Consider the following 24,147-nt stretch of genomic DNA (forward strand, 5'->3'; position numbering starts at 1 on the left):
TAACAGGTGGATTAATAAAATACCCAGCCGCTAAAAAAGCCAAACTGCAGCTGATTGCAGTTAATTTAAGGCGAAGAAAAGAGCCACGCCCCATAATCTTCTTTGAAAAAACCCTGACACCCCCTCCACACACACACACACACACACACACACACACACACACACACACACTTTGATGTGGACCAGGTACCGTAGGGCAGACTTCAGTTGGACTGATTGGAGCTGGCCAGGACTACAATAATCATTTTCCATTTCCTCTCCCTTTTTCATGAGTCAGTCAGAATTAATTCAGCTGCCCTTTACAAGATTAGAATTCCACAAGGCGATGACGTACCCACTTATCTCCATATAATATGCATGCCATCAGAGTTACACAGCCACCCCGAAATCTCGGTTCATGTTCTTGGAGCGTTAAAGGACAGGTTCACTTTTTTTTGTGTCTTCAGGCAACACTCACATTATGTACATTGGAATAATTATTGGCCGCTGCAATTGTTCATATACAGGCCATGTCTCCCAATCAGCCGAAAGCCAATTTCAGTATCCGGATTCAGCAGTTTGAGTCCGAATCAAACGTGGATCTATAAAGTTAGTCTTTTCAGACGTACGTTTGTGACTCGGGGGTGGATTGCGATGAAATTTGCAACAGATATTCAAGGATGACTTCTATTGACAAAATACTTCATTAAATCAAATACATAATAAATAACATTTCCCAGCAGCCTCGGTTGTACTTTGTGTTTCATGCTAATTAGCAAAATGTTAGAATGCTGACACGCTGAGATGGTGAAGCAAGTCGTTAACACCTGCTGAACAGCAGCATGTCTCTGTGTTAGCATGCTGATGTGAGCACCGCAGGGCCGAAGCACAGACTCGTACATCGCTGCTTTGGCTGTAGAGGACAAAACTCCCTCGTCACTGTCACACTGCAGCTCAGCGAGGAAGCGTTGTCGGGGGCAACAAAAAGAAGGAGTACCCCCCGAAAGGAATGGATGGGACAGGTTCCCTTTCAACACACACACACACACACACACACGTCTTCACGTGGAAAGCCTGCAAACGGCCTCACTCTGCTCTCAGCGAGCTCCACAACAATTAAGACCACAAAGGCACAGAAAAGAAACCTGAAAGCTCTCTATCAGGAGCGGTGTCCAATTAACAGAATAATTAACTGAACTAACGTCTCTCTTAAACGACTGTTGCAGGCCACTGTGACAGCGACGAGTGCATTTTAATTAAAGTGCCCTCCAGTTAGCGTGTGCGTTCATAAAGCCCACCAGGGACTCTTTCCCAGCAAAGAGAGACATTCAATGAGCTGCTGTACGCATTGTGATGGCTTTGTCGACGTGGGCTAACAAACCACAAATAAAACCCAATAAAACTATTATTCTCCCTCGCACACACCAAAAAGCTAATCTCCGCTACCAGCGATGTGGCTTTCCTTATGGGCGCCCAATGAAGCGTGCAGATCAGTGTCGAAATTAAAGAGGGATCTGTAATGAAACTCCCAGAGCCCCGTCAGTGAGAAAGTAACAAGACAGCCCGTAAATAAGACACAACAGATCATAAATGATTCAGACGTGCAGGAAGTGGGACACTAGACGAGAACAGGAAGTCTACGGTTGCGTTTCTGGCTCCAAGGGGAGAAATGTTTGGTATTTGGGGCATAAATGTCATGTAGCTGTCACAAGGAATATTTAAATGACGGACGGTAACGTCTCCGTTGAAGGTACTGATCACGGTCTTCAGTTTGAAATGTTCATCAAAGGCAGATTAAAGAGTGTTTTTTGCTCTGTAACGATTCGGAAATGGATTCGCACTCTCGCTGAATGATTTATAAAACAAACTAGCGAAAGGTAGGAACGTAGCTCTAATCCGAGGATGCCAGAAATGATTTCAGAGACGGGGTCCTCCTTTTTCATGGAGATATCAAAAGAAGAACTTCAGGTAATGACTTTTTACACTTCAAAAAAAATAGTTGGATACCCTTCAGGAAATGAACTCTTTAAATATATATTAAAAAAGAGAGAGCCTTGATTCCCAGTTTAGAATGTGTGTAAAGTGGCTGACGCGTGTTCAGCCTGATTGAACGAGCAGGTGTCGCCGGTTTAAGAGATGGAGGAGCAGATGGTGAACAGAATCAGACGAAAAGGGAGGAGGAGGGGGGAGGAGGAGAAAAAAATGCAGTGCTGGTTTCTCAAGTTTATTCGATCTGTGGTTATCAAAGACAATGCCCAAGAACATAAGTTATGAAAAACAAAAATAGCCTTCATGATGGGGACTCTGAGTTTGATATGACATAGCATTATCATTTTTGAGCATATTTTTCTCATTTATTTTAAAACAGCAATGTTAAAAGTAAAAAACAAAACAAAAAAACAACAACAAAACAAAACAAGATGGACAGAAGAGACAGCAGAGATGCCGAAAAAAAGGACATTATCTCAGTGGAGTGCTTCTTTTGGTGAGCCTCGGGACGGCTCCTGTGTCTGTGTGTGTGTGTGCACCATGAGTTCACCATACTCCACATAATCTTACCATTGTTCACTAGAGGTCACCAGCGGATTGACTGGAGTTCACCATTGTTCCAAGTGCTGGGGGGGGGGGGGGAGGATTGCTGAGGACAGTCCCCCAGCGTCACTGCCAGTCTCCTGCCGGCCGCACAAACACTATTCAGTCGGGAGGAAAAAGCCAGAAATAAAACACACACTGCTCACCATTAACCAGGCACCAGGTCGCGAGTTGGCCCCGGAGACTTAAACAGCACACACAGGCACGCTTGATCACGCACACCGCCATCCACACACCCACACACACACACACACTGTACAGTATACAATGCACAAGCCCCATACGCTCCAAATTAAGACCGTTAAAAACACTTGATAAAAGCACAATATGGTATTTTTTAAAATTAATTGCACATGTAGAGACAAGATGGAGGAAGCAGAGTGAGTGGAGAAGGAAGGAGGAGGGGGGGGATTCAGTGGCAAGAAGAGGATACAGTACATTCAGTAAACAAACAAAAGAAAACAGGAGAAAAAGGAAGAAAAGGCAAGAATAGAACCAAAACCACTGAAAAAGATTTAAATAAAAATCAAAACACTTTTTTTTCCAGTTTGTCATCTTTTTTTTTTCTCTTTTTCTTCTTCAGTCATTGATTCGAAGCTCACTCGGGGGGTGTGCGAGTCTTACAGTAGTCCCAGTCTTGTCTCGGGAGAGCGAGCTCGGTCAGTTGTGTAGATTTTAATTGTTTTCTTGCTTTAGTTAAAATCAATGTTCATGTCTACATCTCTACAGACCCGACGTCGGAGCGTCGGGCAGGGGGAGTAGTGGTAGGGTGCAAGTCTTCCTGACATATGCACAGGCATTTACACAAGTGCACACACACGTTCGCTCACACACACACACACACACACACACACACACACACACACACACACACACACACTTGCACGCAAGCACGCGCGCTCTCATAAACACGCAAGAGTGCATTCTCATTCCTATCACCCCTGGGTACAGGCTTTTTCTTTTCTTCCCAGCTTAGCGCACTAAGTACGCCCCTCTCTTCTGTACAAAAGCAGCCTCCTTCCCTGGAATCGGAGTCGGCGTGTTCCTCCTCACTCCTTCTCCTCTTTTATTTTTTTTTTCATTTCTTCTTCTACTTCTTTTGAGAGTTGAGCAGTTTGTCTGCCTCGGGGTACGTCGGGTACTTCACAGTCTCGATTTTCTCTTTGACCTTGTAGGAAGGGTAGAGGCCAGTGCGGCCCAGTTTGCGGTTGATGCCTTTGGAGTATCCGTCCCAGTGGTTGCCGGCCACGCCGATCACGTCCCCGGGCTCCAGGGGAATGTCCTCGCTGTTGCGCGGCTGGTGGGGGTAGATGGCGATCTGGTTGTGGGCGTTCTGACCTCCAAAGTAGTAGATGTCATCCAGGGAATAGAAGAAGGAGGAAGCGTCCGGATGCAGCGTCTGCATAATCTCGTAGGCCACACGGCAGACCTGGGACCGAAAAAGAAGCGGGGATTATTTTCTTACATCTATAAATGTGCATGTACTCGGCTTCATAACAAAGCTGTAGAGGCAAGGGAACATGCTGGTATGGGAACAAAAGGACCTCTCACTCGAAGACATACAGTTTTTTTTATTTCTGCCGTGGTAAAAGAGGGATAAAATGTAACAAGTGACTCATTTCAGTCAGATCCTTGCTATGGACTATTAAACAAGTGTGAATGGGGAAGATGAGGCTCACGCTTTATTTTTAGGTCTGGAAGGAAGCCCGTCCACTCTCTATAAAACAACACTTTAGCAGCCGAGATGATCAGAATAATGGATGAGAAATGCGATTGTAATGTCAAAGTCATACTAAATGGGCTTTGAATGGCACGAGTGGAAATGGGAAGATGAGGCTGTTGACAATCACATGAATGTGAACATCGGAGAGGTTCTGGTTCCTCGTGACAAACTGGACATGTCATGTGAGACGACTGCATTTCCTGCAGCTCTAACTGGTCATTTTAACACAAAACCGTGTAGTTTGACATAATTCTGTTTGTCCAAAGCCCCGTTCATAATCAATAATGTAATCAAGATATTTTTGTTTTTAAGTGAGCTATTAATTAAGGATTATCTCTGTTACTTGGTTCTTCTTCTTCTTCATGAACGGCTTTGATTTATTCTGATTCTTCATGTTTAATGCAACAACAAAAACATTAGGAGCTTGAAAGTAAATTATTTATCTTAACAGCAGTTTGACTAACACAATTTATGAATAAGGTCCACTCACGAGAAAAATTCTAGAGATTTCATGTACATCTTGTGGCTTTCATCAGCTCTGTTTTCATGGCAACGCTTGAATTGCTATCACCTGACCAAGCAGGGAGGTTCGAATATGTGACAACAGATTGTCGCACTTCGGTCATGTGATAACCAATAAACCATCTCCATGACAATTGATCTCTATCCACTGATGACAAAGGTCATGAGATGTGTGTGAAAGATCCATCTACAGTAAACTGGACCTTGTGTTTTATTTATTTTTACATGTAATTTACATCCACACAGAAACATGTTATGGATGTCTTTGGGGAATCATTCTTCTATGTATCCAAACATTAATTTATTCCACTTCCATGCTTCCGTGTCTACTAGCAAGCGCTCTCTTACCTGTCTAGTCCTGAACCTTATACTCCAATCAGGACTCTCTGCTCTCTCAATACAGGGCCTTTTCCTATCCCACCCCCATCCTCTGGACAGTCTGATTCTGTGGACGCCTTTAAATCCCAATTCAAAACTCATCTTTTTGCCATTCACTTTCACTTAATTGCTTATTCTTTCAATATATGGCTGGGGGGGAGTCTGGTCTCAGACTCAATGAATTATTTAAGCCTAGCAGTCCTGCTGACAAGGATAATGACATTAAGCTTCTCAATAACCCGGTTGTTTGTGTCCCACAAGCACCGCTTTCTGTCTCTCTCCGTCTCTGTCTGTTTGTTTGTTCGCATGTCGGTGTGATGGATGCGTTTGAGATTGCTCCTCGTGTGTTTGGGTAGCTTTCTAGGTTACATGGCGGAGAGGGCGCCATGTGGTTTTTGTGGGTGTTGCATGCTGTGCAGATGTGATTTGGGGCTATATACAAATCAAATTGACTAAAAAAAAAAGTGGACTGACCTGCGAAGAGAAGGTGCAGACCAGGAAGTCGGTCTGGGACAGGAAGTGGATGTCCAGGATGACTCCTCTGAGCGAGTTCTCCGTGTAGCGGTTGTGAAGGCCTGCAGACCACGAGATGGAGTTATCACTGATGAACTCGTACTCTGGATACCTGGAAGGGACAAAAAAGTCAGACGGAGACAAGGGAAGGTACAATAAATATGATGAGACACAGAGAAAAAACATACTCTCACATTCCCGTTGGTCACCATGGGCACCAACACACACACACACACACACACACACACACACACACACACACACACACACACACACACACACACACACACACACACACACACACACACACACACACACACACACACACACACACACACACACACACACACACACACTAACTTGGTCTTGGCTTCCTGCAGCAGGGAGGGGTCATCAGTGGCCAGGTAAACTCGTTTCTTGTCGATGTGGACACGTCTGGCCAGATGTTGGAACTGCTCCTCCACATGCAGCATGTACTCCTCTATGGGGTGGAAAGCCGCCTCCGTCCCCACTTTATCTGTCCTCCTCACATGGACACTACAGACAGACAGGCACACAGACAGGCTTACAGACAACTGCTGCCAATGATACACTCCCTTTCTTTTTCACTGCTTTTTTTGCTCGGTTTTATATCATTTTTGTGGTTTTGAGTTTTGTCCATCCGAGCTCTTAAGCTGGCAGAGTGTATGAATACAGTTATCGTGGAGACTATGTGTGTAATGGAATGCAGCTGTGCACTTAGTCTTACAAACTGAGACACAATTGGTAATGAAAGGTAATGAAAATTCATGAGGTGCAAGACTTTGCAGCGCATCAAACTTCAAGAATCTTTCAACAATTTCTTCCAGGAGAACAGCAGGGCGAGAGGGGAGAGGAGTTAAAAGAGCGGGATATATTTAGCATCATTTATCAGAATGATACATTTCATTTATAATTTGCATGCACGTAGAGAAAAAGAGACTGAAACTATCACTGAAGATCACCAGCTGGCTGTGAACCTGCACTCCACGTCCTGTGGGAACAGTCCAACTGGTTTGCATGGGCCCTGAACCCGGCATTAGATCCATCCATGTACCTTTAAGTATAATCAGGTTTAATGCTGAGCCATGCAAATTAAACGCACCCATCTAAACCCATCTTACAAAGTGAGATATCGAGAAAAAGTTGCATCTTATCTGCATTCAAACAAATTTTTCGTAACAGTATCTTTGACTCCTCTGTTAAATCTTCAATTATTGCCACTCGTCCATAGTTTGTCCAACGGAAGCATAGATAGGAAAATAGCAGGGGACCAAACGGCTTCCTTGTGCAACACCAAAACGCAAAATGCTTGCTTGGAACTTCTCTAAAATACACTTCTTCTTTCTTGAGAGTTTTAAAAGAGTTGGTTGAAGACCGCTTTCTCAAGAACTTTGCTCTTAAAGAAGTCTGTTGCCTTTTGGATATAGACCTTTAATTACTAAGGATGTTTTCATCTTCATTTTAATAGAGGCTTCACTACCGCAGTCTTAAAGGCAACAGGCAAGATATAATAAGTGATTTCTAGTGAAGTGTTAATTATTTTTTAGGATAGAGGGAGACAAGCTCTCATATACATTCTTGAGGAAATTGCTATGGATTGGATCAAGAGCTGCAATCTCACAGAGGTCGGTATGTAAAATACTGGTGAAACATTTAAAAGTTGGGCCGCGTCACCAAGCTTATTAGCTGTTCTACTAACGCCTTCTACTCAAGGCCTTTTTTAAAAAAGGCAGCAAACACCTCACAAAAGAGAAAGACAACCTGATTCAACTATTCTCAATTGTGATCTTAGAATAATGGATCGCTCAGTATGATCATCAATATTTGCGGGAATTCCTTTTTTCAGAATACTCACGAACTTAGTTTGACCCACATGTTCTATCAGCTTTCCTACAAGGCCGATCTATTTGCATGAATATATTTGTTGCATCCAAGGCCTTGCTTCAAAGCCAGACCTCTTTTTTTGGTTATAATTGGAGCTACTTAATCGAGAAGCACGTCAGCACCTACTGGAAAGATATTTTCATATAAGGAATTTGTGAGCTCAGCAAATTTTCTTTATCCTTATTGAGAGTCCTAGTTTTAACCCAGTCAGTTTTTCTTGTGTTGTAAAAATTAACTTGAATGACATACCTCGGAAATCTTTCCATTGTCGGTATAAACGCACACAACAAATGATGGGGCAAAAAAGTGACAGAGAGAAAGGAAGTTTCAAGAACAGAGTGAGACAGAAAACTTGACAGATGAGAAATACCCAACATAACTGTATTTTTTGGGCGTCATCGCTCGCAGTATGCGAGGACAGCGACAGACTGCTGTCACTGACATGTGAGGAAAAGGAGCACAGCTGGTAAACGGAACAAAAGATGGGCAGCAATGGAAACATCTCCTCCCCCGACACAGGAGCATCCCTCAAACTGATGGATGCCGAAACACTATTTTATTCAGTCCACAACTATTCAATTACAAAACCACCCAGCCACATGTGCATTGTGTGACTTCTGGCCTTGAGGAGCAAATTCCATTTTAAAAATCTAAGAGAGAGAGAAAAAAAAGCAGACATTTCTTTCACAAATTGAGTGAACATTTTTCCTGCACATTCACGTTGTTCCACCTGGGAGCTGCTCGCTCAGCTGTGTACTGCTGACCACGGAGCATCTGGGGTCAAGAGCCTTTTTAAGAATATTACTCTTTTACTTCCAACATTCAGGGTTTTCCCAGTTGCTTTAGGGAGCCAGACAGCTTCTCTAACCACAAGCCTCTAACTCTTTCTTGACACAGAGGAAGGAGAAGAGAAAGTAAGAGATGTTCAGAGAAAGAGAACAAACCGGCTGTACCTAATTTCTACCATCAGCCAGTGATCAATCAGATCGTTGGGGATGGTCGCCACAGAAATAGATCCTTTATTCACGTGTCGAATAAAACCCAGAAAGAGGTACTGCAGGGGTGTTAGAGCCTTTTATTCTGTGTCTCACTGATGGGACAGAGGTCTTGACTCCGAGCTTCCTTTGTCAGGGTCCATCTCTCCCTCACGTCTTTCATGTTGAGTGTTTTTTGTTCCTGTGAACTTTCTTTTCATCTTGCCCTTTTCTCTCCCCATCAGAGCAGCAGAGGCCACGCTGAGGCATTGCCTGGCTCTTACGCATCTCCTCCCTCCCTTCCCCAGAACGTTCCCACACTGCCGCCACAATACTCCTATTTATTTCTCTCTTTATAAAGTACTGGCACAGCAGGGCAACAATGCCTCATGGTGGGCGAAGAAGCATTAAAGTCCCCAGAACATCTGCAGCAAAAAGCATATATTGTACATTTGGATTATAAATATCTGGAGTTTTTCCTTCAAACATAACCGTTTTGGTTCACTCTGACAACCCGCGAAAGGAAGCTTATTTCAACAAAGATGCTAAAAAAGTAAATAAATAAAACTGTAGTTTACTTTATTTACAGCTTGTTTCCACAGTTGATTAATTTTCATATCAACAGAAGCATAACTATAGTAATCAAACCCATATTTGTTCTGAAACTGTAAAAAAGTTGAGCTTATTGACGCTCTCTTGCAAAGAGCGACAACTCAGAAATGGTTATAACATTGATTGTATTCTCTATTGTTATTATTTTCTTATTATTGTTTTTTAAAGGTATTTTATCTGTCTTATCTTAGAGAGATGCTGTGATAAAATATATATATATATATATATATATATATATATATATAACTACACACACACACACACACACAATATATTATGATAGAACCGAACCAAGATATGACAAAAGATATATGGAGTAAATCCATCTCTTGGTGGCCACATTGCCATGGCGATAAGCCTACTCTGGTATCTGCAATAGAAGTGGTAACTCTACTTTACTCCCTCTCTCTCTGACGGGCTCTACTACCATTAGGAAGCATTAAATGGTGTCAGGATTGAGCTCTGTTGATAGCTGCTGTTAGTCGGAGGCTTCCAGCCTTCCTGCAGCTCACGTCCTAAGGGAGCGGCGGGGAGAGAGAGTGGGGTTGGTGACAGAGCTGGTGGGGGTCGACTGGCGGTTGTTGGGTGCTCTGGGGACAAGCTGCCTTTCCTCTTGGTACTCCCTCCATCAACCCCTGCATCTCCCACTGCTGCCTCCCATCTTGCCTTTTTCTCGCATTGACACTACGGATCTCTTTCCGCCCCACTTTTACATCTCACATTCAATTCCTCGCACTTTTCCCACACCCACACACACACACACACACACACACACACACACATCCCCCACAGTGCTGATAGAAGTGCACAGGCACTTTGTTGCAACATCAGTGCAGAGTGGAGTGGATGTATCAAGAGCTGAGAAGGGACGGGGGAAAAATAAGGATGAAAACTTTGTTCTACCCAGCACATCATTTCAATAAGCCTATCCCCAGTGATACGGAGGGAGAAAGGGGTGGGGTATATACGACTCTATGGAGGAGTGGGAAACTCAAAGAACAGTGATAGAGATGTGTGTAAAACCATGAGAGCAAGAGAATTGTGGGTAGGGATGGGCGCCCAGGGAAAGTGAGGGAGAGGTGAGTGTGCAATATAAAAATGTGAAAAATCTCGAAGCACGATGAACAAACGAAGACGAAGCAACGATCACAAATCAGAGGATGAGAGAGAACGTGGAGATTGAAAAAGTTGGGATGAGCCACAGAATTCTTTTTCTATATATATAAAATGGAGGGAAAAACAGGGAGGAGAGTCAAAGAGCGGGGAGAAAGAGACGGAAGTTGCCTGGGTGATGAAAGGCGGAGAGGTAAAAACCAAAGACATGAGCATCTGACAAGGGAGAGGGAGAGAGAGAGAGAGAGAGAGAATATGAGTGTTACAAGAGGGAGTGAGAACGAAGCAGAGCAGGACAGAAAGAGTGAAGAACAGCGACGATCGCTTGCAGCAAGACGTAAAGAAGAAGGTGGAAACAAGAAGAGTTATGAAGGGCGGGAAGCTAGCACAGAGTGTATGAAAATATGGATGTGAGAGTGATGTTGTTAGATGACAGCACTAAACCAGGCTGACTTCACAAACCATTACGATATAACTCGTTTGTTTCAAACTACTTCCATTACCAGACAGGTGGAATCAGTCTCGCGGGATGGTGCAGAAACTTTAAACAATCTCAGCAAAGTATCTTAAAGTCATTTCATACACTTTCCCACGACTGACAGCTCCCCAGTCATTACGTGCATTGTCCTAATATGGTCATTCCCAATCATGCTGGGCCAAGTAGGTTGAAACATAGGGCATAGGGATATTTCTGTCTGATTTGATCCAGGTGTGAAGTGCTGCTCAAAGACTGGTGGAGTTATTTAAGAGGCTGGCAGATATAAAAAAATATAAATAAACGAGTAAATAAATAGCTCAACACATCCGACCCATTTCTTAGAAGCAATCAAAAGTGGCATAAAGTGTTGTGACTGCATACATTCCCACAAGGAGCGGCCCTCGTGGGAACTGAGCACTTCACACTGATAAATACTTTACAATAATGGATATATCGGATCATAACAAGTCCCAAGTCAGCCTCAAGCTGTGAGAGCAGAATCCCTGGAGGCAGAATACTAAGTAGACACAATCAAAGGCAAGGCGATATCAAAGACTGAAATCAACCGTGATAATGGCACATTTGGAATGGGTTGGCACTTATGCCAAGTTTTCATGAAAAGTAATATCTAGACGTGGTGTACTGAGATACCAGAGCACTGAGGTGCATTGTGTTGGAATGTGGAGACCGTCCTCTCCTACTGATTTTGGTGTTACCGTAACCTTAAATGTCGAACTGCCAAAAGGTCAAATTGTGTTATTGTTCAGTACTTTCGTTAATACCTGCAAAACAAATGACATTTCATCTGCAGCTGTGTTTTGTTTTGAGTGCTAACTGGCAAATGTTAGTATGCTAACACACCAGACTAAGATGGTGAACATAGCAAACATTACACCTGCTAACGATCAGCATGTGGGCATTGTCATTGTGACCATGTTAGCATGCTGATGTTAGCATGTAGCTCAAAGCAACGCTGTGTCCAAGTACAGCCTCGTAGCTCTGCTAGCATGGCTGCTAGCATGGCTGCTAGCATGGCTGTAGTCTTGTTCTTATTGACTGAAACCAGCAATGTGTCAGTACAGCCATAGTGCTTTTTCACTTTCCCTGTCGGTGGGACTCCAGCCTGTCTCAAATATATAGTTTAATTTTGAAATAAAGGCTAAATTATGTCCTAAAATAGCTAGGCATTGTAGTTTTTAGAAAACATTATTCAAACAGGAGTAAACATAGCATTTGGGACTATTTTCGTCTGAAGATTAATGCTAATGAGTATTTATGGCACCAGCAGGTGTTTGTGGGGTCAACTCAAAATAAACTACAGTGCCCACGTTCCTTGTAATAAAGGAACATGTTATCCAGTGTAACAGTTTGGCTCCTTGATGTGTTTTAATAGTTTTGGACGCCAATAGAGCTCTATGGAAAAGAAGAATAAGATATATCAGTCAACACTTGTTAGTGGGTTATATAGATTTGTTTGTTTTTTGGCCCTTTCATGGGATTTGTTGACAATAAGAAAAATGTAGAATATAGCTAGTCTTATCCTTTGATCAACAAATACTACTGAGCATAAAAGAAGAGTTGCCAGGCTTTTAATTTTTAATGCAGGCGTTAACTGTGGTATGTGCTTCTCTTTCCTTGTTTTAATTGGTATGACTGATTCTAAAATCCGTCAGAGATGCGTTTACCTTTCAACTATTTAATTGCTTCAGCAATAATATCCGATCAGGAGGTCTTCAGTATTAAATTACTTGGATGGCACTAGACACCAGAAACCCTTATGGGGATATTAATACATGAAACAAAGCAGAATCAGACACAGCATACAGCCACTATTAGAAAGAACAGACTGAGGAAATGACTTTGATCAAGTTGATTTGCATGAAAGTATATAATACATCTGCATTAGTGTAAATCCGAAACCATACAATTGAGTTACATTTAATACTATTGTATTCACCTCATGTTAACCTCACCCGAAGCATTGTTTGTATTCCAACACGGCCCTTATGGCTATGTCTTTGTTTTCTTTCTATGCCTTCTGTTTGCTTTGATTGTGAAGCCCTTTGTAAACATTAGTGTAGAGATGTTATAGAAAAAGTCATTATTATTGAAGTGTTTGTGAGGGAAGACAACACACACACACACACACACACACACACACACACACACACACACTCAGAAGAGATAGCGGCGTTTCCTTACCCGATGATGGGGTGTTTGAAGCCCAGCTTGGCGGTGGTCTGCTGGATCTCCTTCTCCAGCCACGTCTGTGGTCGCACCAGGTACTTGACGAACTGGGACACCCACCAGACGGAGGGGTCACCGTGGAGACGATGAAGGCGCGGGGCCAGATCCTCGGGGATGGCCAGTGGCAGGTAAGGGGGCCGAGGGTGAAGACTGTCCACTATTGGCAACTCTACGACCTGGACGTCCTTGTCATGGGCCTCTCCTGGATGGTCCAACGAGAAGCATGTTTCGTATTTGACACTTGATATTAAAACACACACTCAACATTTTTAACAGCACAGTTCAGGGCTGTTACAAATGGTTTTGTTCATCATTTTGGTCAATGAATCAATTGTTTAATCTGTAATAAACACAAGCAAAATGCTCCTTTTTTGTCAGTCCAACAGTCTTAAACCCAAAGATGTTCCATTCACAATAATACAATAGAGAGAAAAGCAGCAAATGCTCACACTTGAGAGCTGAAACCATTTTTGGTTGATAAACAATGACTTATTCATTATTGAAATTATTGGTGCTTTATTTTCTTTAGATGTACTTCATGTTTCCGAGGTTCTAACGATATAGGGTGCCACAGATTTGACTTGACTGACTGATGGGGCTTCAAAGCTTGTATCAGCAACAGGTTGTCTGTAGGCTTAAGAAAGCCACAGACTGATTTGACTCGTTTTCAGTTCTGATATGACACCTGTTTCCATGAGACAACTTGCACCTTTTATCCGTTTCCGTTTTTAAGTATATGGAGTTTGGAGACATCAGTAGGTTGTCAGCGTAGCTTTCTATCAAATAACTGACAAAACTGACTAACTTCTGAGGGTTCACTGAGCCTTTCAGTGTCTTTTTTTATTGAACTAAATACTACACAATATGTTACTCTGTCAAAATAAATTATTACGTTGGGATGCATTGAGATATTTCAGCATTATTCTTTTGCCCTATTATATTCATTCCTGTTCTGTTAGCGGCATGAATACAAATCCCCACACTGTGAGTCCAGCGTTTGTGATTGACAGCTGCTCTTTGCCTGTCCTTGCTTAAAGGCCAAGGTAAGCTCCTTTCTATCAAGGCTGTGTATGGCCAGAGGCTGGTGCAAGACCTCAGATTGGAGGGGTTGCAGGTGGACTGGCATTGGCCCCTCCAGGCCCAGTCCTGCTTGGCAGAAGCTCTGGGCAGAGGGTTGAGCAGAGCTGATCACGAAGGTCACCTCTCTGGACAGATCAAAGTCTCGCACTGCTAGACCTCCATGCACATCAAGGCCAAATGTCCATACGCAAAGACACGTGGATGTGCGTGAACCGAGGTGCATGCAAACACGCATGTAGATGCCAACAGAAATGTACATGACAATACACACACCTGAACATGAGTCTTGTGATCTGAAGGAAAAAAAGGTCATCCAACACCAAACAACGATAAAAAGAAATATGCATTCACACACTCTCTCTCACACACACACACACACACACACACACACACACACACACACACACACACACACACACACACACACACACACACACACACACACACACACACACACACACACACACACACACACACAAAGAGCCCCAGCTAATCTCATTGCGCCAGAAGGGATATGCCTGGCAGACAAAACCTTCACTCTCTTTCAGTCTTAAAACCCGAGGAGGGTTTTATTTTGTCCGTGCGTGTGTGTGTGTGTGTGTGTGTGTGTGTGTGTGTAAACCCCCGATTTACACAAAAACAAGTTTGGGGCCCGTGTTCTGTCAGACTAAAGTAGCTTCTCTAACTGTCACAGAAAGGCCCCTAATACAGCTGCAAACACACATCCAAATAGATGGCATAATGAGTCATTAAAAATGGCCTTTCACAGAGAGGGTACATAAAAAAAACAAACAAAAAAACGTGAAAAACAAGGACAGAAACAGAGGCTTCAATTTATGTGTGTGTGTATGCCTGAGCATGAACTGAATATAAATTGGTAGAAGCATTAAATATTGAACAGGAAAAATATTCCCAGGCTTGTCTTTGCTTATATAACAGCATTGGCATGATTCACATAAGGGGGAACGGGCATATTTTGAGGCCTGCACTTCCTGGCACAAATGTACAGAGATGCAGCAAGTCTGCCTCCCACGGCTACTTAATTAGATCACAAAGCTCTTTTAAATTTCATCTCGACTCCAAAGCATCCGCGTATATATGCGGCTTAAAAGCATATATAGGGCTACACTGACACAGAATCCCGACACTGTATTTTAAGCCTATGATGCATACTGAGCCTAATAAATATTGCACAAGGTTAACATAGCCATGGAACTGGAGAACTAAAAATGACACCATCCAGACACGTAATATGCAGCCCTTCCATTCATAATAGATTTGAGACAGAGTTTATGAACTTAGACAACTCTTGTTCCAGTCTTTACATGGCAGGGAACATTATGTTTCCCCCGCTGCTCTCAGACTCACTCATAAGGCAGTAATATCTCTACAGAGAAGCTCAAAGGAATACACTCTCTTTGGCAAATTAGCTCTTTGATCAACGGACCATTGTTCCAAAAGAAGACTAGTTCCCCCTTTATGTGCTCAGAATTTAGTCTCCTATACCCGGCCTGTGAGATGGAGCTTCAAGTCCTCTCATGCTGTCCACTGGAAGTAAAAGTTGTAGTAAAACAGCCGCATGCACCAGTGGGTTAATAGACAGAAGGGCTGGGTTTGGAACTAATCACCCTCTTTTGGTAACGACAGAAATCTGTAGCACCAAGAATATAAAATTGTCAAGTACAAAACACTGCTATTGCATGTCTGTTCAGATTTGTAGTAGTAGTTTCATACTAAAACACAGTATTAAAAGGAAAAGTATTGTAAAATAGGTGTACACTATCGGCACTGGTATCCAGTATCCATTGCCAAGAGACAAGGTGGTTGATCCACCTTGTCTCTTTATCAATATTCCATTAGATCATAATAATACAATAAAATAGATATTTTAAGTTCCAAATTAAAACCAAAATGCTAATAATCATTTTCTAATAAAACAGAACTTTGAGAACTTTGGCTTCTTTGGTTGAATTAGGAAAATGTTTTGTAGAAAACCTTTTTGGGGGACACAAAGCAAATCATAGATGGGTAACCTGTATGTTATTACTACTGTATTTATATAATGAATTCCTTGCATTGTTTTTGTTTTTCCCACTTTCCCTTTGAGGGAAGAAAATCAGCAGGTCCCATAATGACTTCATGACTATCGTTGAATTTCGTATACTATGCATTCTCTCGCCTTCTATAAATGACTCGCGTCCTGGGGGAAACACTTAAAAGAAACTGGGCTAACCATGTAAAGATAAATGAGGAAAGGTGGAAACTGGTAGAGCTGCTTCATTACATAATAATAAAAGGTAAGGCAAACAAAAGACAAACAGAGTTAAGCATAGAACACCTGCGGCAGTATCCTCATACAGATACACAGACCGGATGTGGAACAAAATTATTTTAGTCCTGAAGGTGCAACCCTCCCTGCCATCCAGGCACTATGCAAAAACCCCTTATCATCCCAAGTCATTTGCAAAGTAGGTAACAAAGACTGTTTGACCACAGACTGAAAGGCAAATGATAACCAACACTTGCAAATTCAGGGGCCATTGTTAGTTGTCAAGAGATCAGAATTCTGTGGAATTCAAACGCTGTAATCGTACTGGCATCACTTAATTAGTGAGATATTCAATGCATATCTACGTATCAATCCAAGGATTTAGCATCCCGTTGTGGGCCAGAGCCCAAAGGAATCTTCTTACCTGCACTGTTAACAAAACAGGGATGACCACAGAACACATACATTCGCTATTCCTAGCTTGTTAGCTGGCTTGGTCAACAGGAAATATTGCCTCTACAATTTACAAGACTTATCAGGATGAGGATTCAGAAAGCTAACAGGCCTGGGGAGTGGTGCTTGCAGCGAGCTGATTGTTGGCTGTGAGCAGCAAGATGGCATGTATGGACCTATAGGAGGCTGTTTGTGAGACAGACACCAGAGAAAGACATTAGATAGTGCAAAAGGACACATGAAAGGCAGGAGAATAAGAAAGGGGAAGGCGCCAAGAGAGCAGGAGATAAGAAGGGAGAGCCCAGGAGAGCACAAGTCAAATGAAGCGATACGAGAAAAAATATAGAGCTGAAAGGATGCAGTGATGAGAACAAAAAAGCACTGACAAAGAGAGGGAGAGAGAGAGAGGCGGGCATAGTCTTGTAATAAAACCACCAAATCATCACTGATCTTCATTTACAAATGCTTTGGTTTTGGCAGCTTAACAGAGGCGAACACATCGATACTGAATGATTATCCACTAATCATATCAAAATCACGCCCACCCATGTGCAATCTCATTCATGAAGGATTCTGCTGCCCGGGCGTTAGTTAGGAGAGGCATTTCCCCCCTAAACAAGCACACCGATCGTCGGCCGTCGTATGTAGTTAGCTTCCATAAATGCACATCATGTGTTGAAGAAGACTTGAAACATAGTGATTGAGAGCATAAACTCACGTTTACTTGTTCTTACTGAGATAATAAAAGTGAGAAGAACTGGGGTAATTTTCTCATAGACTTCCATGAAATTAGACTTCTTTTTGCAACCAGATGAGTCGCCCCCCGATGGCCACGGGTGAGAATGCATTAAAAAAAAATCACCTACAGCCATATCAGTGAATCCAGTCATTCCACAGCTAACATATTGGTTGAAAATAGACTGAGAACAAACAAGTGACCAATAATGCAAATATCTTTGCGAGAGAGTAATGGCTGACCATGTTTGACATGTCTCTTTTATAATCACACATCCATGGTAGGAATATATTGCTTTACTGTACGATCATCACTCTCACGTCAATTACAGAAGCAGAGAACGGAAGATGAAATTTGGGAATAATCACCGAAACCAAGACGTGTTAATATTGTGGTCTGGTTAATTGGTGAGGGAGGACGTCCTCTGTTGGAGAACCATTTTTGTAGAAGAACAAATGGGCATGAATTGTAATGAAATGCATTGAATTGATATTAGATCCGACCCTTAGTGTCAGCAGGGGCCCGTCCTCCTCTGCCCCCCATCACCACTTCACACGGACTGCCCTTCCCCCTCTTGCCTGCCCTGCAGGGGTCACCATTGAAGCATTAAAATCAGAATTTCAATAAAATAATGGAGAGAGAGGAGAGAGAAATTATTTCATAAATTATACCGAGATTTGGTCATTGATTGTTTCATGAATCTCTGAAACACTTTGATCTCCCTCTTGCCTCTCAAACACAGAGGAGGAGTGACCTCCTCTGCCTGACCATGACCAGCCGGAAACCGGATTTCTTGGCACTGAAACCTTTGAACATTAACCTGCTGCTGCTACGCTGAGCTGCCAAAGTGCTCTAACAGGAATTGCACAGTCTTGCTTAGCCAGGGAATTCGCACTTTGTTTTCGCTGTGGCAGCACAAAAAAAGCGCTCAGGCACACTCTATCTTTTAGCAGATATAGACCAAAAGAAGAAGCGTGGGTTATTTGATCATTAAGCAACTAATCACAGCGGTTTGACGAGCAGCACTGAGGCTATGGGCTTGTGTGGCCCGTGATGGTGCGTGTGCTTACCCGACCAGTGTCCAGTGGTGGCCCCGGAGCGGTCGGTGCAGGTGTTACTGACGGGCAGGAAGACGGTCTCCCAGCCGCCGGGGGCGTAGCGCCAGTTGTGGGACTCCAGGATGAGCGTGCGCTGGGTGCCATAAGCGATCATGAAGCAGTAGACGACGTGGTGGAGCTGGCAGCCGTACCCGCAGCCCTTATTGATGTTGCACACCAGCTTTCTCGCCTTACTGCAGTCTGGGGGGTTCTGGAGAGGAGAGAAAGGCATTTTATTTTTCAACTTTTTTTTTTTTTTATTGCTTGACCTTATTCTTGTATCTCTCAAAGCCCTGCTCTCTGACTTGTAATAACACATGGCTGATATTGTTTTCTTTGTTCCCTTTGCCTGTCCAACTCCTCTTCGCTCTAATTTTACACCCGTTCACTCCTTTTCTCCGTTTGCCTCTCTCTTTAACAGCCAGTTTGCTTTCCTCTCCCCCTCTGTGACAGCCACTCCTTACCATCTTTTTTCCAACTCGTTCTTCTCCTGTCCTGATGATGTTCTATATATTTTTTTATATGTTATGATAACATCAGTATTGTCTGTGTAGTCAAAGACTGATTTCCCCATTGTTGTTTAAACACTTTAAAAACATAAAAATGAGCCACACCGTTGTGCTGGTTAGTTTCTCCAACGTAATGTAGTTCATGCAGTGTATCTATTTCACTTCACGTTGTTTACAATAGTCTAAAAATAAAAATAAAAAAACATGAAAAAACTGAGAACACTCAGAAATACACAACCTTTCATAAATAATCAACAATATTCATGAAAAAAAGGATAAAATATGCTAGAAATTAAAACCATATCATAAATGCAATATCAACACGCCTTGCGATGTTATGGATCATTTGTAATAACATTGCTATAGATCACATCACGCTGTGTGCCTGTGTGTAGCTCAGTCCCTCAGGTTGTGGCTTGTTGATACATATTGAGCCGCAAGTTATGTCTGGTCTCCTTCGTGTAAATAAAAGTGGGAAAATAAATAATCAACGCAGACTGGAACAACTCCATTATTGTGTTCTTTATTATTTTTTAGTGAATGGTTTATCTGAGACTGTTTGCTCGGGTTTTTTTGTTTTTTTTCCCTGAGAAGCCGTGAGGTCGTGGACGTGGATGTCTCAGGTCTAAATGTCTCAGGTCTGGATGTCTCGGGTCTGGATGTCTCGGGTCTGGATGTCTCGGGTCTAAATGTCTCAGGTCTGGATGGAGCGTCGGAGGTCCCCTGCAGAATACCGACCATGCCTGCAGCGATGGTCGTTCGTCTCTTGCTGGTGGACATCATTTTTTTCCGATTCTATTGATTACACAAACCTGTTATTTAATCTGCCCACTATTTATCCTCACCTGTGCCCTGTTGTACGCTACCCTTTCCTTGGTTCGCCACTTTGTGCTTTTTATCTTTTTTGTCGCTTCAAGATCCGTGTTAGATACATGCGGTCCCATTCATTGCTCTTTTAGAGGTGTGCTAATTAACTCTGGAGGGCGGAGTATGTCCTGTTTGCCCGGTGGCTGTCAGGTTTGATAAATATGCCGAGAAAATAAGGAAATGCTGTTTGCGAACTCGCAATAACAAACGCAGCGTAAACTGCGCCAGTCTTAGTAAATCTACCCCTGAGTGTGTAGTTGGTAACGATCTGTCTGTGCTTTCCATCTGTGGCAGTAGAAAGACATACTGCCAAATCATAATCTGTTCTTTGGACTGGATACCGCTCTAATCTACTCTGGCTTTTAGTTTCTCCTCTCCAATGTTCCCCATAGTGTCTTCAGCATAATCATTTGGTATCCTCTGATTGGGGACCAGAGTTGTGTCCCTAAGAGGGGTCAGTGAGTCGGTCTCTCTCCCCTCCCATGTTCTACCACTCTATTCTCTCGGATTCTCCTTTCCCCACTCTCACCAATTCCGTCTCACTCTCATTCCTCACCTCATAAATAGCTTCAATATCATACATAGTCTGAAGGGAAGAATACTAAATGAGATGCGCTGGAAAAGAGCATTTTTTTGGTTTGGCGTATTAAAATAAAGAAGAAAAAAGGTGGAAACCAACAGAGTGACACATGCTGTGTTGTCGACGGGTCGCGGGGCGGTTTGCGATTCGCTCAGCAGCCGGTCTGAGCGAATCCGCGACGCTCGTGCCAACCGGCTTTCTAAACAGCAATTACTGGCTGATGGGAGTGTTTTCCTCATTAGGCTGCTGCAGCTGTGGATGGTTCACAGTAATCAGGCCGTGCAGCACCCACCGGCTAGCACTGCCTATCACACACTAGCAGGCGAGGAAGAGGGAGACGGGGAGGAGGAGAGGGGAAGAGATGAGAAAGATCAAAATAAACCGTGGAGAAGAAATGAGAAAGAGGAGAGAGGGAAAAGTAGGGGAGGAGCTGAAAACCGATTACCACCGCTGCTGTTCAATAACATCGTGAACAGAGTGCAGCAGCCGCTGCGCTGACAGAACACGGCGCACAGGTATTTCCCTCGAGTTACAGGCTGCTGGTACTCTACAAGCCCCATAGGCGGAAGCTAACTGGCTAATAATCTACAGTCGCGTCCTGACAAAACAACTCACCTAAAGCGTCTCGTGACAGAGCTTGGCATCTGAGCCCCAATGTCTGCACGTGACCAACGTGGACGCCGCCATTGGATCCCTGGTTGATAATGATGAGGCTGGAATGACTCCGCAGCGCCGAGAGACTCGGTTCAAGGATAATGACAGCAGATGCATGCACAAAGGCGGCCTCTGAGTACCGCTCTGCGCCGTAGGTTAAGTGCCCTTATAAATGGTGTGCTTTTTTTTTTTGAGTGCGAAACACAGAGGCAGTCGCGGAGTGGTTCAGTTCAGAGAGACCACGGCGACATTATTTCTGCGGGGAATATGGCTGAGGACGGCTGGATGAGAGAAATGGTATGTCAAGCTCAGGTAATTACCCACTGTGATGCCCGCGTTCACAAACAGAGTGGACGGGGAAAGGAGGCTGCGCCACACTTTAAGGTGTCTGAAGTGAAAGTCCACTACATTGTGATAAATGTGTCTGCAGATTTACATCATATCCAGCTCATAAAAGCCTTTGCATTTTTCTCCTTTGGAGGAAAACCACCTGTAGAGCACCAGGTTGTTAGACCTGTCCTTCCCAAAGAAGAAACACTGCGTCATTAAGAACGACTGCGTACATCCACAAGACTGAACTGTCAAACAGCTCCACAGAGAGACTCAAATATTATTAGCAGAAAAATCCAAGCAAGAAGAGGTTATTGTTTTTATTATTTCATCAAGATCTTTATTATATCAACCCCCTCCCCCCCCCCTCATTTGGTACTATTTACTGCTGGCAATATTTTCACAGCAAGAGCAATTTAACGTTTTTGCATTCTGTAATTGCCTCTTTGTATCGTATATTTCATTGTTATTAATTCTTGCTGAGCTCGCCTTTCCCCCACTACTGGATTGCAGATTGTGCACCTACACATAAGGGATTTACAGAAATGGATTCATGTGTTCAAGATGTGGAAAATAAAAGCCAGTGCAGCGCACACATTTCACATAATGCAGAGGACAACAATTGACTATAGCTTTACTATTATTGTGTCACGATGTTGCCTGTTTAAGTTTTCAGTATCACAACAACGTGATGTGCTGATTGCTCTCTCTCTCTCTCTCTCTCTCTCTCTCTCTCCACATATCTCTGGCTCTTCTGTAAACAGATGCACCACTTCCTCTCCTTACTTTTGACAGACTGTCAGCTTTGAACGCTACTATGTATTAGTCGCCACGGGGGTCCTCACATCTGTCATGTCAACCAGGACTAACATCTTAAACCTGCAATAACTGATGTTTTTCAATAAGCTGAAGCAACATCAGCAGTAATTTGATTTTCATTGCGGTGGGCTGATCGCTGCTGGAGGACCCGCTGAGCTAAAGGAGTTTTGCCGGTGAACCTGCGTGTCCTAAATCATTTTATCTGATGATCGTGGGGGAATCTGACCCAGAGGGAAGCAGCGAGGATAACTATATACAAATAACAAATAATACAGGCAAGAATAGCAAAAGGTCAGTTCTAGTAGAAAAATGGTTGTATAGAAGTCTGAGTCATTTGACACCTTACTCACAGCATGAGGCTCATTTAGTATATTATGGACCCATTTAGACTCAAATAGACAATTAAGCAGGGTATGCTTTTGGGCGTGGCTACCTTGTGAGTGACAGATTGCTACCATGGCGTTGTCCAGTCTGAGTGTTTTCATTTTAACCCTTTCACAGTGTGTTTTCAGTTCATCAAACTTAAATCGAACCTTTTAGGATGCCTCGTCTTAATCAGCGTCCGATTGTACTGTGACGAGGTTCATATGTAGGCATCAGAAATCATTTCAAACTATTTGATAACCAGTTAAAACTTCTTCATAATAACTTCATCATGTAAAGAAACTGATTATAGCTACTTTGAGGATTATAACTTCCAAGGTACTGAACTCGTGGGAAATGCAGTGCAAAAATGCCAAAGATCAAAAACACAATCTTTTTTTCACTACCAATTAATACCTCCACGTAAAAAAAATAAAATAAAAAAAAATAGATGAAAAGTGTGTCCAACAGGAATCCATCTGTAGAAGCCGGAACGTTGCGAGTGGACAGATGGAGCAGACGCAGAGATGGAGTTAGTCAAACCAGGAATGAAGGGAGAGGCTGGTGCGGGTGGCAGAGGCAGCAGGAGAGGAGGGTGGAGTCTGTCAGTGTGTGTGTGTCTGTGTATATGTACATAAAGATGTGTGTGTGAGAGTGACAGCACACACACACACACATGCAGGGCATCTCTTTGCATACAAACACGGTGCGTCAGTCTCGTGGCTGCGGCTGGCTCTATGTGTGAGCGCGCGCAATTGCTTTCGTAGGTGTGGGTGAATCCATCTGTGCACAACTCGATGTGTGTGTGTGTGTGTGTGTGTGATGAATTAGTGACGGCAGCTGGTGGAGCGGCGTGATCCCTCAGCGGTGGTGACAGCAGCTGTTAGTGGTGCTGTCTCCGCCCAGCCAGACTGACTGGGTCCTCTTCATCAAACACACCGGCTCATTAATGCTGCAGGGCCCGATGTCGCGGCGCACCGCCCCACCCGGGGAACCCGGCAGCACCGCGGCGGGGGGGGAGAGGAGCGGGGCGAACCGGGGGTGAACGGATGTGTCACGGGTCTCAGGTTCAGTGTGGTGCTGGAAGCATATGTGCATTCATCGAAGCCTGAGTAAATACGTGCTCCTTTCTGTACTCAGCCTAGACAGTTCTGAATGTCTGCCGGTCTGGCTTCTTTTTTTTTTTTTTGCAAGTCTGCTATGTGTTTTGCTGCTGCATGTGTATTTATGTGTGTGTGTGTCACTAAACCGCTGACAAGCAACACGGATGCAGCTTGTCAGATCCAACTGCTGAGACAGTCTGCGATCACACTCCTCACCTGCTATCCGTGGAAACCGGTGCTGACAGTTACGG

At 43.4% G+C, this 24,147-nt stretch overlaps 1 protein-coding gene across 2 annotated transcripts in view; it reads right to left on the reverse strand.

Annotated features, from left to right (window-relative positions):
• Positions 1-2,190: 2,190 nt before the first annotated feature.
• Positions 2,191-24,147, reverse strand: part of fut8b (fucosyltransferase 8b (alpha (1,6) fucosyltransferase)) — a 76,865-nt gene continuing 54,908 nt past the window's right edge. For both annotated transcript variants that reach the window (XM_084030030.1, XM_084030031.1), the window contains exons 6-10: positions 18,645-18,882; positions 12,992-13,238; positions 6,068-6,244; positions 5,669-5,819; positions 2,191-4,000 (exon numbers count right to left, since the gene is read on the reverse strand). In XM_084030030.1, the coding sequence (XP_083886156.1) occupies positions 3,662-4,000; positions 5,669-5,819; positions 6,068-6,244; positions 12,992-13,238; positions 18,645-18,882 (1,152 nt within the window). In that variant the 3' untranslated portion in view covers positions 2,191-3,661. The remainder of the gene's footprint in view (positions 4,001-5,668; positions 5,820-6,067; positions 6,245-12,991; positions 13,239-18,644; positions 18,883-24,147) is intronic.

Source organism: Eutrigla gurnardus, assembly GCF_963514095.1.
Source record: "Eutrigla gurnardus genome assembly, chromosome: 16".
In the NCBI taxonomy this organism is placed as follows: domain Eukaryota; kingdom Metazoa; phylum Chordata; class Actinopteri; order Perciformes; family Triglidae; genus Eutrigla; species Eutrigla gurnardus.